Source organism: Corvus kubaryi, unplaced genomic scaffold, assembly GCF_017639235.1.
Source record: "Corvus kubaryi isolate FWS band 111438036 unplaced genomic scaffold, C.kubaryi_AGA036_p1.0 37367, whole genome shotgun sequence".
Taxonomy (NCBI): domain Eukaryota; kingdom Metazoa; phylum Chordata; class Aves; order Passeriformes; family Corvidae; genus Corvus; species Corvus kubaryi.
This window is the reverse complement of record NW_024581119.1, coordinates 373,330-385,427: the sequence shown is the minus strand read 5'-3', so window position 1 is coordinate 385,427 and position 12,098 is coordinate 373,330. Positions and strand designations below refer to the sequence as shown.

The 12,098-nt window shown below is 53.5% G+C and overlaps 2 protein-coding genes across 2 annotated transcripts; both read right to left on the bottom strand.

Annotated features, from left to right (window-relative positions):
- Positions 1-3,962: 3,962 nt before the first annotated feature.
- On the bottom strand, positions 3,963-8,896 carry REXO2 (RNA exonuclease 2). The gene is made up of 7 exons (XM_042034199.1): positions 8,750-8,896; positions 8,562-8,645; positions 8,191-8,268; positions 6,207-6,318; positions 5,561-5,669; positions 5,281-5,334; positions 3,963-4,384 (listed from the first exon to the last, which is right to left on the bottom strand). The coding sequence occupies exons 1-7, from the start codon at positions 8,879-8,881 to the stop codon at positions 4,255-4,257; spliced, it is 699 nt and encodes a 232-aa protein (XP_041890133.1). The 5' UTR covers positions 8,882-8,896; the 3' UTR covers positions 3,963-4,254.
- Positions 8,897-9,590: 694 nt separating this feature from the next.
- On the bottom strand, positions 9,591-11,871 carry RBM7 (RNA binding motif protein 7). The gene is made up of 5 exons (XM_042034198.1): positions 11,708-11,871; positions 11,369-11,531; positions 10,710-10,812; positions 10,453-10,519; positions 9,591-10,144 (listed from the first exon to the last, which is right to left on the bottom strand). Exons 1-5 carry the CDS (start codon positions 11,801-11,803, stop codon positions 9,749-9,751), a joined length of 825 nt encoding a protein of 274 aa, XP_041890132.1. The 5' UTR covers positions 11,804-11,871; the 3' UTR covers positions 9,591-9,748.
- Positions 11,872-12,098: the final 227 nt, after the last annotated feature.

The window sequence follows — 12,098 nt, the reverse complement described above, 5'->3', positions numbered from 1 at the left end:
CCATGGGCTCTGTGCAGCATTCCCACCCTGGCCCTGGCTCCATTGCCCGCTCCCTTCTGGAGCCGCTTCTCCGCCCGCTACCTCTGCTCTCAGCTCCGCAGCTCCCTGTGTTTGGGAGACACCACAAGACCAACTGCAGCAACAGCAGCGATGCCATCAGCAAATGGCAGCTCCGAGGAGTGGGTTGGGGGTGTTTCTCGGGCTGTTCACAAGTGGCGGTTTGAGTGTCAAAACTTGCGCAGGGAAAGGCAAGAGCATCGCAGATACACCTGGCAGGGAACGTCCCACAGCCCCTGGGCCTCCCTGCGAAAAAAAGCAGCTCCTGTCAGGGGTGTTGGCGAGCAGAGCACAGAAAATGGAAGCATGCAACAGGTTGGAGGACTCATGGGGACGTTGAGGGGATACAGACGTCCAGAGTCGACAGTAAGGACAGCAGGGGAGCCTTCCACGCTGCTCCCCAGCCCTCGGGGCATGGATGAGGGCTTGCTGCAGATACCACTACAGGCAGATACCTACTCCAAGAAAGGGCTGGGCTTTGAGTGTGTGATGGCACTGGGAATCCAGAGCCACCTTCTCTGTCGTTATCAGGAGTTTTATTCTGACTGGCGGGAGCAACGAGAACAAACACTGCAGAGTGCTGGCTGGCAATGAAAGTTTCTCTGAACCAACAGAGATTTGCTTCAAAGGGGCCTATGAAGAGGTTCCATTTAATTATGAGGCAGAAAGTGCCACATAACTAGTACATGCACGTTAATATGTACCCATGCATGCAGCAGTCCCCCAAAAGACTGAGCAATGCAGAGAACCAGGCAGATCCTTTCTGTGCCGTGGCCCTGGCAGCTCATGGACCAGACTGCTGCACTGGAGTCACGTTGCTGCCAAAGGGACGCGAAACTCAGTTTTATTTTTAACTTGGCTGGAGGGAAAGCGGAGGGAATATCTTACAGTGGAAGAAGTAGATGAGGACCCTGGAGATCTCAGCTCAGTTCTTGGCTCTGCTACAAATTCCCCATGCGACCTTATGCAGGTCACTTCATCTCTCTGCGCTTCATTTCCCTTCTGCAAAGTTTGGAGAGCGTGATCCTCCCTCTGGTCTTGTCTCTTGGGTCGGGAGCAGACACTGATTTTATTCCCTTGCAAGTGCAGTGCAGGAGAGGACTCTGTCTGGGGAAGGTGCAGGGCAGCTTCCCCGGCTGTGCCCTCACATAGGCTGCATGGTTTTTCAGAACAGAGTTCCCCCCAGACTTCCCAGGAAAGGGGACTTTGAGGGTAAACAACAAAGCCTGGTCTTAGGCAAGCAGAAGGATTTGCACCCTGTAACCTGCCCTCAGTGCCCAGAGCTGAGGGGTCAATAGGTGCCACTTGACTCACCAGATGATTGTTTTCTTTTCCAAAATATGGTGTCGGTAGGCCCTATCACACCATTATCACACCCATTTATGTTCTTCTCGCCGCTGGTGTTAGTGCCGGGGAATGGATCTCACTGACTGTCACCTCTCCCTCCCCGCACCGCTTGGCATTTGACTGACAGCCCGTGCCCCGCACGTGGCACTGTGCTGCTGCTGGCGGCTCCTCCGGCACGGGGATAAAACATTGCTGCAGCACCTGGCAATTTATGGCCATTTGGAACCCATCCATCAGTGGGGAGGTGGCAGAGAGACAGGTCCCTGATTCCAGAGGGACCCTCCGTCCCCATGGCTTGGGAGGCTCCTCCTCACGCTAACTGCTGTTTTGCCCCTTTCCCTCTCTTCCCTCTCCCCATGCTATTCCACTTGCTCTGCTGCTGGAAGGACAGTCCTGGGAGGGATGGGGGTGCCCCATCCTCCTGGGGCCTGAGCGGCTGTGGCAACTTCCTGACAAGTTGTGTTTTACGGAGTAGTCGCGGGGTAATCTTGCACGTCCTTGTTTTGTCATTTAGGGCACTTAAAGTGTCACAGAGATTTCACTACCCTAAAAGCTTATCTGTCAGCAGGAGAGAGTTATTCCAGTAAAAGGGTATCATCAGCGGCAGTGGGAGGAAAAAAAAAGAGACAAAAATCATGTCTGAAGGTTTTCTATTCCAGGCTCTCTGCAGCCGACCTTGAGCCGATGCAGCTGCACCCAGCAGCTCCCAAGGCCAGTGGGCAGCACTGGCAGCGGTGCCAGCGTGGGCTGTGCAGTGTCCCCAACACATCCCTGCCACCTCCAAGCATCCAGCTCGGCCCAAACAAACTGGGGGGGAATGTTTCTTGAGGGTCACTGTTTCATCCCCTGCCTTTATAAGGTTGATGTTATGTCCGTGCCACAGCTGCCGAGGGCAGAAGTTCTTCTGGACCATTGCGGTGGAGCCAGCAGCTGTGCCTGGGAGCAGATGGATTTCTCTAAAAAATGGGAACGGGAGAAAATCGCAGGAAGCTGGGCAAAAGTGTAGCATGAGCTGATATTTTTCCTGATTTCTGTGGTTTGCACCCAAAGAGTGCAGTGTGGATGGATGGATGGATGGATGGATGGATGGATGGATGGACAGAATGAGAGATGCAGGGAAGGGCAGAGAAAAGATGAAGGAGAGAGGGAGGGAGGGATAACTGGTTGCTTTTTGCCAAATGGAGGCTCAAATGGCTCCTGTCTGGAAGGAGCTTCCACATGGGAAACTCTCCATCCTGGCAGTGGCTGGAGCTGTGGGGACTCCTGTTCCGAACACTGAGAACGGGAACACAAACTCCTTGTGCAGTTAGAGGTTCAACGTGCTGTTAACCACCTCGATCCAAGAGATTTCCACAAGCATTCAGGGGTGGAGCCAAGGGCTCCCAGGAATACTTTGTACTTGCCTTTGAAGAATTTTTTTAGCTACCATATCCAAAAACACAGTAATTTGCATCCCTGTATCTGGAACCTCCATGATTGTGTGATGGTGATGGAGCTTTCAGAGCCTGCGAACAACAACTGGTGTAAGTGCTCCTACAGAAGGGAATGGTGTGAAGCCAGGGGGTCCTTGCCCATTCCCTCTACCCAGCCCCTGCTGCAGAAGGCAGCTTTGTTTCCAGACCAAAATAATACCCCACTTTGGTAGGGTTTATCTGTGCTCTGCCACGTGCATGACAAATTTGTACTAAACTGGAACCTCAAATAATGCCAGCACAGAAAACCAGGAATGCTATTGCATAACACAGGGAAATGAGATAAAAATCCTCCATACGGCACTGTTACTTCAGAAGCAAGAATAAACAATATTTAAAAATGTATAAACACAGGTGGCATACGTTTCTTAGAAAACATTTTGAGAAAAACAAAAGCATCTTAACAAGGAATAAAATATGAAAAGCAGGAGAAGTAGGTCAGAAAGAAGAAGTCAAAGGAAGGGGAGAAAACCAACAACATGGAAATGAAAGCCAGAGTGGATTCTGCTGGCATGCAGCTGTGACGTGGGTCTGGTGAGCTGCTGGGACAAGGGTGAACCAAGAGTCCTTGGCTCCAACACGGTGCCATCCCAGGGCCCCAGCGGGTGGGGCCAGTGGCTCTATAGGGATGCATCCAGGCATCTCTGCAGCTGCTGGCAGCGGTGGATAACCCTGTGCAGGGATGTCCCTCAGCTCTGCCTTGCTCCAAGCCTGCCCACACAGAAAACAAACCTCGTTGGAATTGCCGACTAACCTGGGAGTTGGGTGACAGAGGAGAGAGACATTTCAGAGACTCATTTATTTGCCCCATTAACCATTTTAATGGCCTCTCTGCAGTAACAATCATTCCCAGGGTTGGCAGAGCAGGTGTTCCAACAATCAGCAGGACTGAGAAGCCCTGGATGGCCATTATTATTAATGCCCATAATAAAAACATGCCTGGGAGCTGCACACCCCGTGCTCCAATACACCCTCTGGTTTATGGGCTGGCAGCTCCCGCTCCAGGACTGCCCAGGGGAGACCAGGAACAGCAGTTCACCTGGCAGTGTGGTGAGCACCAAAGAAAGGCTGTCCAAAACCACCATCTTTCAACTGAACTGTTTTATTGTGTCGTGAAAGACTGCACCTAAAACCAGGTGTAAGGAGTATCAAACAGCACGTTTTACCTACACCATCCGAACCTGGGCGCTGCTGAGGCCCAGTGTGCTGATTCCCCACTCAAAGTGAAAAGCAGCAGCAACTCAGGCTCCTGTCTGCATTGAACAGCTGGTAAGAAACAAGGTAACCCAGGGTGCAGCTTCCCAAGAGACTGGCAAACATAAAAGAACCAGGAGACGCATCTAGTGTGTGCTACGGGCTGGCGTGGTGGGAGGAGAAATCAGCTGGCAGCTTTATCACTTTCCCCGTTCTCAATCAGTTTCCTTTTCTTCTCATCCGTTTTCCTCTTGAAGATGTGGTCTCTGTAGAACTGGAGTTCTTTGATGCTTTCCCTGATGTCATCAAGTGCTCTGAAAGAGAATTAAGGAGGGTTTCAAAGCGTCTGGGTCCAGCTCCAGCTACGCCCGGATCCTAATGCCGCTGAAAACTTCCAGGCTGCAGGAAACCAAACTGATGCACATGGAAGGTGCATCTGTCAGAAATGAAAATAACCCTCATTGTCTCAGGGAAGCAATAAAAGTCCAGCAGTGCCAACAGCTTATTAGTTTATGTCACTGTGGGACACAGCTGCTGGAAGCCAGCGGGGTCTACAGCGTTGGCTGTTAAAGACAATTCGATCCAAGGGAAGAGACGAGCGCTCCAGAGACCTGCCCTCTGCTCCAGCCAGGGCCTGCTCAGGGCTCAGCCCCATGCAGAAGCACACCAACCATGACTTTGCCAGAACCTCTGCCACAGCCAGCCCTCCTCCTTCTCTGTTTGTACCAGAGCCTCCCTCCTGGCCCAGCATGGTCACATCAGAGCGGAGCCACAGAGGCTCCCTGGCTCCTTCCCACTCCCTCTCTGGCACATTCCAAGCTCAGGAAATAGGCAGGAGCAGGACTCACCCCCCATTCACAGTCCTCCAATATTTGTGTTTCTGTAACCAACTCTACCCAAAAAAAGGGCAGATAACCCCCATTAAGTGATTGTTTGCATGGCCAACAAACATGCACCTCAAAGAGCTGAGTGAATCAGAAGGACTGAGGAAACTTCTGGTTCTCTGTATTTTAATACTCCATTTCCCTACACTATCTAGGCTTTGGACAGGAGAATACAAACATCTGACAGGGTGCAGAAGCACACAGCCTCCACCTGCATCAGACACAGGATGCTGGAATTCACAGGGAGCCCCATATCCTGCTCAGGAAGAGCAGAGTTCCCTGCAGGACAAGCCCTGCTCAGTCAGAGACAGAAGCACAAAGCTCACCTGTGAGAAGCCGCCTTCTTTGGTGCAAACTCATACTCCTCTGGATACCAGCGCCTGTGAGCAGAAAAATTGCCACTTAAAAAGAAAACTGGGATTCAAAACCATGTCTGGTGACTGCTGCAGGTTTGTTACACTTGATGAAGGAATTTTGGTTTCACTGACACCCAGAGGTGCCACAGCCCTGGGAATCTGTCCCCCTGCTGTGATCTGCAGAGCCCCAGCATCACGAATGGGCATCCCGGGGGTATCTTTCAAACCACTTAATTGGGGGAACATTTACCTGCAAAGTTCCTTGACAGTGCTCACATCAATGATCCTGTAATGAAGGTGCCTCATGAACTGCGGCATGTATTTGTCAAGGAATTTCTTATCTGCATGAACAGAGTTACCTACAAAGACACAAAACAAGATGTTTCTTCAAAGACGCTACAGAGCGACACAGAAACGAGCAGCGAGCTGGGAGAGATCACAGGGGATGAAAAGCCATTCACAAGCAGCTCATTTATCCCATTTTCTAGCAAACATGATTGTAAAGGTTTGTCAAATTTTCATTGCAGGATCAGATCACACAGGGTTTAATACTAACACCTCTAGTAATTCCTCACTTACTACTCCCACAGTTTGTGTCACACAGATAAGTATCAAAGAATTATGCCAACATTGGGTTTCTTCCCAAGTGAAAATGGCCATTGGTATTAATTTCACTCAGCACTTGTCCCAAGATCATATATGAACATTCTGAAAGCAATTCTGGGTAAGAGGACACCTGAAAGATCCTTATTTGGCCTTTGGTTGGATACCCAGGGAGGAAAAGACACAGCATAGAACAGGAACACATCCCTGCCACAGGTGCCAGTGTGTGTTTGCATCCCACTGGGAGTGCAGGATGGATGATGATGTTGTAGTTAAGAAAGAAGATGCTTCACCTGCGAGAGGACAGAGCCCCGGGGGTGTCTGCTGCCGCACGAAGGACAGGAACTCGTACTCTGCCTGCTGCAGTGAGATTTTACTCTCCTTCACAGCCTTAGTAAGGCCAGACTGCAAAAAAGAGCCAAGTCATAAATCAGAAACACTCTGTCACAGACACTGCCAGGAATACTCCAGTTCTCAAGTAAATGTTTAACTCTGCAGTGAAAGGTCAACCCTTTGAGCGCTGTTTGTTCCCCAGGTACCTCCTGAACTCTGCATCTCAGTTCTCTGGGGCACCCCCAGCCTCTACTCTCCCCAGGGACCTCCTGCTTGGGAAGTAAAACCAAGGCAGGTCAATAGTCCTGGCAGCACTGACCTTGCTGTGGGGTTTGGGGTTTTTCTTTCCCTTTTTTTGATTTCTTTGCTCAGACTTGTTCTCAGTTACCAAGACGTGAGGTGTTGTTTATCCACCTGCACATCCTTGAGCCAGGAGAGCGTTACATCCCCTTATATCCCTGTTTCAGGAGAGGCACTCGCCTCCCCAGCAGGGAGCAGCAGGTACCAGTGAACACAAACAAACAGGATCCTGCCTTCAGGGTTTATCAAGATTCCTATAAATCAGAGAAGTTCCTCCCTTCTTTTTTTTCTATAGTTAAATGTCAAATCCTCTCCAAGTGTTCTCAGTGATTTATTTCCATCTGGCTACGCTATATATTTCCACGACTGTGCCGCAAAAATCTACTTGACAGATCCAAGTGGTGGTTAAAAAATTCATTATGTGGCAGCATTTTCATCTATATTCTAATTGCTTCTCTTCTCTTAGTCAATTAAAAATAAGTAGCTCCTCAGGAGCAGCAAGGACGCATGCTACCATCTCCAATTCACTCCCGAGCTGAAGCCGAGCCGGAATCCTCAACTGGAGCAGGGAAAAGCACCCATCACAGTAAATTAATATTCATTTCCCAAACTCTTGCTAATTCTTCCTAGGGAGAGCAAGACGCCGAAGGGGGAGGAAGGGGGGTTATGGGTATCTTAAAACTAACTTGAATTTCAATTCATCATCAGGGACTGGAAAATCCATTTGCTCTCTTGCTGCTGGCAAGGAGGAACCTTTCTCTGGTGGCCCAAAGACCAAAAAATAATCTCTTACTGCAAAAGTGAAGCCTTCAGTGAAAAAATCCGCAAGGCTCACAGCACTGAGGGGACAGGCAAAAGCCCAGTGCTTACAGACCTGTTTAATCCCACATGCATCAGAATCCACAGGAAGAAATCTGCATTTCACTGGCTCTGGACTCTTCTGCACTGATCCTGCACCTGTTCTTACTCAGGCATTCAAGCTTCACCTTCCCCTTCTCCACTGGAATTATTCTGAATTATTTTATGCAAGACTTCAGCAGGAGGAGCTGTCAAGAGGAGCCCACCCACCCCACCTACACCATGGCTCCCACACAGGCAGGAGGTGGCCAGCAACTCTTTGAGAGGACCAAGGAACCAAACCCCAATTCCCAATCTCACACTGAGAGAGGGAGGCTGAGCCCTTGTCTTAGGAGATGCGAGCCAGTGGCACATCCCTGAGCAACAGACCCTATTCTGGCCCCTCCTGCCTGCTCCAGCCCTCTCAGGGGAGCCTCACTGCTGCTGGGCTGTGCTGATACTCCCGAGCTCTCTCAAACCACGAAGTAGCTTCCAGCACTATTCCAACTTATCAGAAACCAGCCTGCGAAGCACAGGCTCCTTCAGGCAAGCTGGAAGCTGAAGGCTAAAGATCCCCGAGCGCAGTTTGAACTGTGCCGCAGATGACTTGTGACACCTTGGGCAAAACATTCCACAGAGGCTCCTCAATACAAAATAAGACAGATACTGTCTCCTGTCTTTCAACCCCTCTGTCTGACTGCAAACTGCTCAGCACAGGAGTTGTGCCTGCTAAGGCGGCCGTACTGCAGCTCATCACTCAGAATTACACGTCATTCTCATCGCGGCCAAGACGGAGAAGGGCTTTACCTTCCCGTGATGCTCCTTGCACCACTCGGACATGCTCTCCAGCAGCTCGTCGGGCTGGTTGATAATCAGGTTCGGGCCCTGTCGGGGAGAGGAAAACATAAAGGTAACGGAATAAAAGTTTACAAGCATGTAAAAGTTTAGTCCCAAACACAAGCAGAGCACGGAGCAGTTTCAGCCTGGAGACCCGAAGTGCAGTGTGACGCAGGTCCCCGCGCTCCGGTGCCGCTCCCACGCTCCCGGTGCGGAGCAGCGGATCCCAGCGCGGCCGGAGCAGGGCATCGCCCGGGGTTACTTTGTTCCAGCATCGCCCGCAAGCGGCGCGGTCCTGCCGGGGCCGGGGGTGCCCGCTGGGTCCCGCCCGGCCCCCTCACCTCGGCCAGCACGTTGAGGTCGCAGTCGGTGATCAGACACGCCATCTCCAAGATCTGGTCCTTCTCCACGTCCAGGCCCGTCATCTGCCAGGGGCGAGCGGCAGCGTCAGCGCGCCCGGGGGCCCGCGCCCCCCGTCCCGTCCGCTCCTTCCCCGCGCCCCCCGCCGCCCCGCGCCGCTGCCCCGCACCTCCAGGTCCACCCAGACCATGCGCTGCCCCATGTCGCCGCCGGCCATGGCCGCTGCCCTCCGCCGGCCCCGCCACAGCCGCCCGGCGCAGATCCGCAGGCGGCCCAGGCCGGCGCGGCCGCCGCCCAGCATAGCCGCCGCACTACAGCTCCCGGTGGCCCCCGCGCCGCCGTCCGCGCTTCGTGGGGGTGGACGCGCCGCAAGGGCTGCTGGGAGATGTAGTCCGGCGTAGCCCGGGGCCCCCCTCCCGTCACCGATCCCACGGAGGAGCTCCGCTCCCCCCGCTTCAAAAGAGGGGGCTCACCCAGGGGCTTTCCCCAGGGAGACTTTTAATGTTCTCCAAGACGATACTGTCATATTTTAAATGGACAACGGGGAATGGGTTCAAATTGAAAGAGAGTAGGTTTGGATTACGTATTAGGAAAAAATTCTTTACTGTGGGGGTGCTTAAGCACTGTAAAAGGTTACCCAGGGAAATTGTGAACGCCCCATCGCTGGAGGCGTTCAAGCCCGGGTTGGATGGGGCTCTGAGCAACCTGGTCTAGTGGAAGGTGTCCCTGCCTTTGGCAGGGGGTTGGAATGAGGTGGTCTTTAAAGTACCTACCAACCTAGACCATTCTGTGATTCTACGACTGTATAAAAAACGATATGAGGAATGCTGCAGATGCCAGGCAGCATCTGTCCCACCTCAACCCTGCTTAAAAGGCTAGACCCTTCCATCTGACACAGATGTTCCTTTCTCCTAAAAAATACTAACAGCACTTCTCTGTGACACAAGGACAGAGTAGTTGTTTCTCCAAATCTTCACCACAGCTTTGTTACCCCGTGAAAAGCCCTGAAGTGTGAGTTAAGACATTTAATACTGAGACCAGAGTTTGGCAGGACTGCACTGCTGGTATTTTTACAAACACTAAAAGGTGACTTCACTGGGGGTTTTGGGGGGGATTTATACATGTATTCAGTGAGAAACAGGTCACATTTGCTTTGCCCTCGAGTCCATCAATGCCGCGATGAGTGCCACTTGGCCTCTCTGTAGCTCTCCCTGCGGTAGTCGTAGCTCCAGCCGTCCCGGTGCCTGTCGTCGTAGTGCTCCTCCCGGCCGCCCCGGTAGTGGTGATCGGCGTCGTGGCCCCTCTCATCAAAGCCGTACTCATCCCGTTTGCCCCGGCCATAGTCGGGGCCGCGCTCCCCAAAGCGCTCGCGGCCGAAGTGGCGGGTGTCTGGGGGGTAGGGGTGGGCACCCAGCCGGCCCTTGCGCAGGGCCGGCCCCTCAGAGCGCCGCGGCCCCGGGGAGCCCGGAGGGGCGTGGAAGGAGTGCGGGTAGCCAGGAGGGGCAAAGCCGGGCTGCTCATATTTCCCCCCAAACTGCGGTTGCTGCCGAGCCACACTGTTCATCTGGAAGGGAAAGAGGGAAAGGCATGCTTGGTTTGGTACACTCGCTGCCCAGTGCAGTGCTTGAACTAAACCCTGGGCTGGACCCTAACTCACACTGTAAATACCAGGAGAACGGAACAGGTTGGTTTGGAAGTGAGACCAAATGCAAGCTTAATAACCACTACCCAGTACTTCACCCACAGCTGGACGCCCAGAGCCCTCCCAACAGACCCCCAACTGTTCCAGGAGCTTCAAATCTTCTGGAATTGTCATCTCAGCACTCCAAAAGTACATTCCCACAACCTGTGCCTGTGAGTGTGCGCACGTACCACTGCTTGTCTCTGCAGGCTCGACGGGAACCCTGGTGCGGCCATGCCATCTGGAACCCTCTCATACCTGCACGGAAAACAGATGAGGAGTTTAAGCCTTAAACACACAACAGCTGCAGTCCAAGGGGTGTCGGTATCCCACTGGTGTTCCCTCCACAGGGAAGAAACACCAAATTGCCCTTGGAAGTAGCCAGGAACGCTGTGAGCCATGCAATGTCTATCTCCACTCCACGCTCCTGTGCCAACAAGACTCATACCTGCTGCAGTTGGATGCTGGATGAGGCATCCCAGGAGGGCTGGTGCCAGCAGCTGTGAGCGGGGGACAGGATGGATTGATATCCTGGGCTGCATGACTGCTCCCTGGGGAGAGACAAATATTTCAGGAGACCCACAAATACCAGATAAGGAACTTGGGTGTGAACTTGCAGGACATCAACACGTTTTGAATTGGCTCTCAAGTTTCCACGTGTTTAATTGGCTCTCACATTTCATCAGTGACCTGCAAAAGCACATGGTCCAGTTACCAAAATATGGCACTGCAACTGTCTTAATTCCCACCAGGAAAGGGCAGAGATATTGTAGCCAATGTGCCTCATTTAACCACCACCAGATGCAATTTTTAGTGCTTGTGTGATAATTTATAACAGATCTCAGAGGTGCTGCAGGAATAACCAATAAAAACACAAAGAGAAGGCTCAGCCAAGGGGGTTACACCGGCCACGAGGGACAAAAAGTCCCTGGTGGAAGCACTGGGACAGGAGTGTGTGAGGGGAGCAGAGCTGGCAGAGGAGGGTGAGCCTTGGTGAGAGGCTCCTGCAATTTACCCGATTAACTGTGATTCTGTTGCAGGCTGGGGGCAGTTGACAGCAGTTCACTTTCCCTCTAGAAAGCGGGTTATTTAAGGTTCCTCCGGTACCTGATCGGAACTGGATGCGCATGGGCCGCCCGTACAGCTTGATCCCGTTGAGCAGCCGCAGTCCGTACGGCACCGACTCCTCGTGCTTGAAATTGACGAAGGCGAACTGCTTGGGCCGTCCATCCCGGTCCTTCGGGATCTTCACGGTGATCACGGGACCCGCCTGGCATCGGGGGCGAAGGCGTTAGGCAAACACCGGGAGGGAGCGACCGCCGCCGAGCACGTGCGCCCCGCCGAACCCTGTCCCGCGGCGGCCGCCGTAGCCCCGCCGGCCATGGCGGCCGCGGCCCTCCCGCCGCGTCCCCCCACGGTACACACAGCACGGGCGCCGGGCGATACCTGGTGGAAGAGCTCGAAGATGAGCTCCTCGGTGACCTTGGGGTCCAGGTTCCCCACGAACAGCGTCCGGTTCGCCTCGGCAGCCGCCGCCCCCATCGCCGCGCCGAGATCTGAGCGCCCGCGCTCGCCAGCGGCTGCGCCCCCACCCCGCGCGCCGCGCTTGGCGTGACGTCACCGGCGGCGCGTGCGTGCAGGGCCCGCCCCTTCCGGCGGGGGCGGAACGGGAACGGGGCAGTGGGGAACGGGAATGGGGAACGGGAATGGGAACGGGGAACGGGAACGGGGCAATGGGGAACGGGAACGGGGAACGGGGCAATGGGGAACGGGAACGGGGCAGTGGGGAATGGGAACGGGGCAATGGGGAATGGGAACGGGGAACGGGAACGGGGCA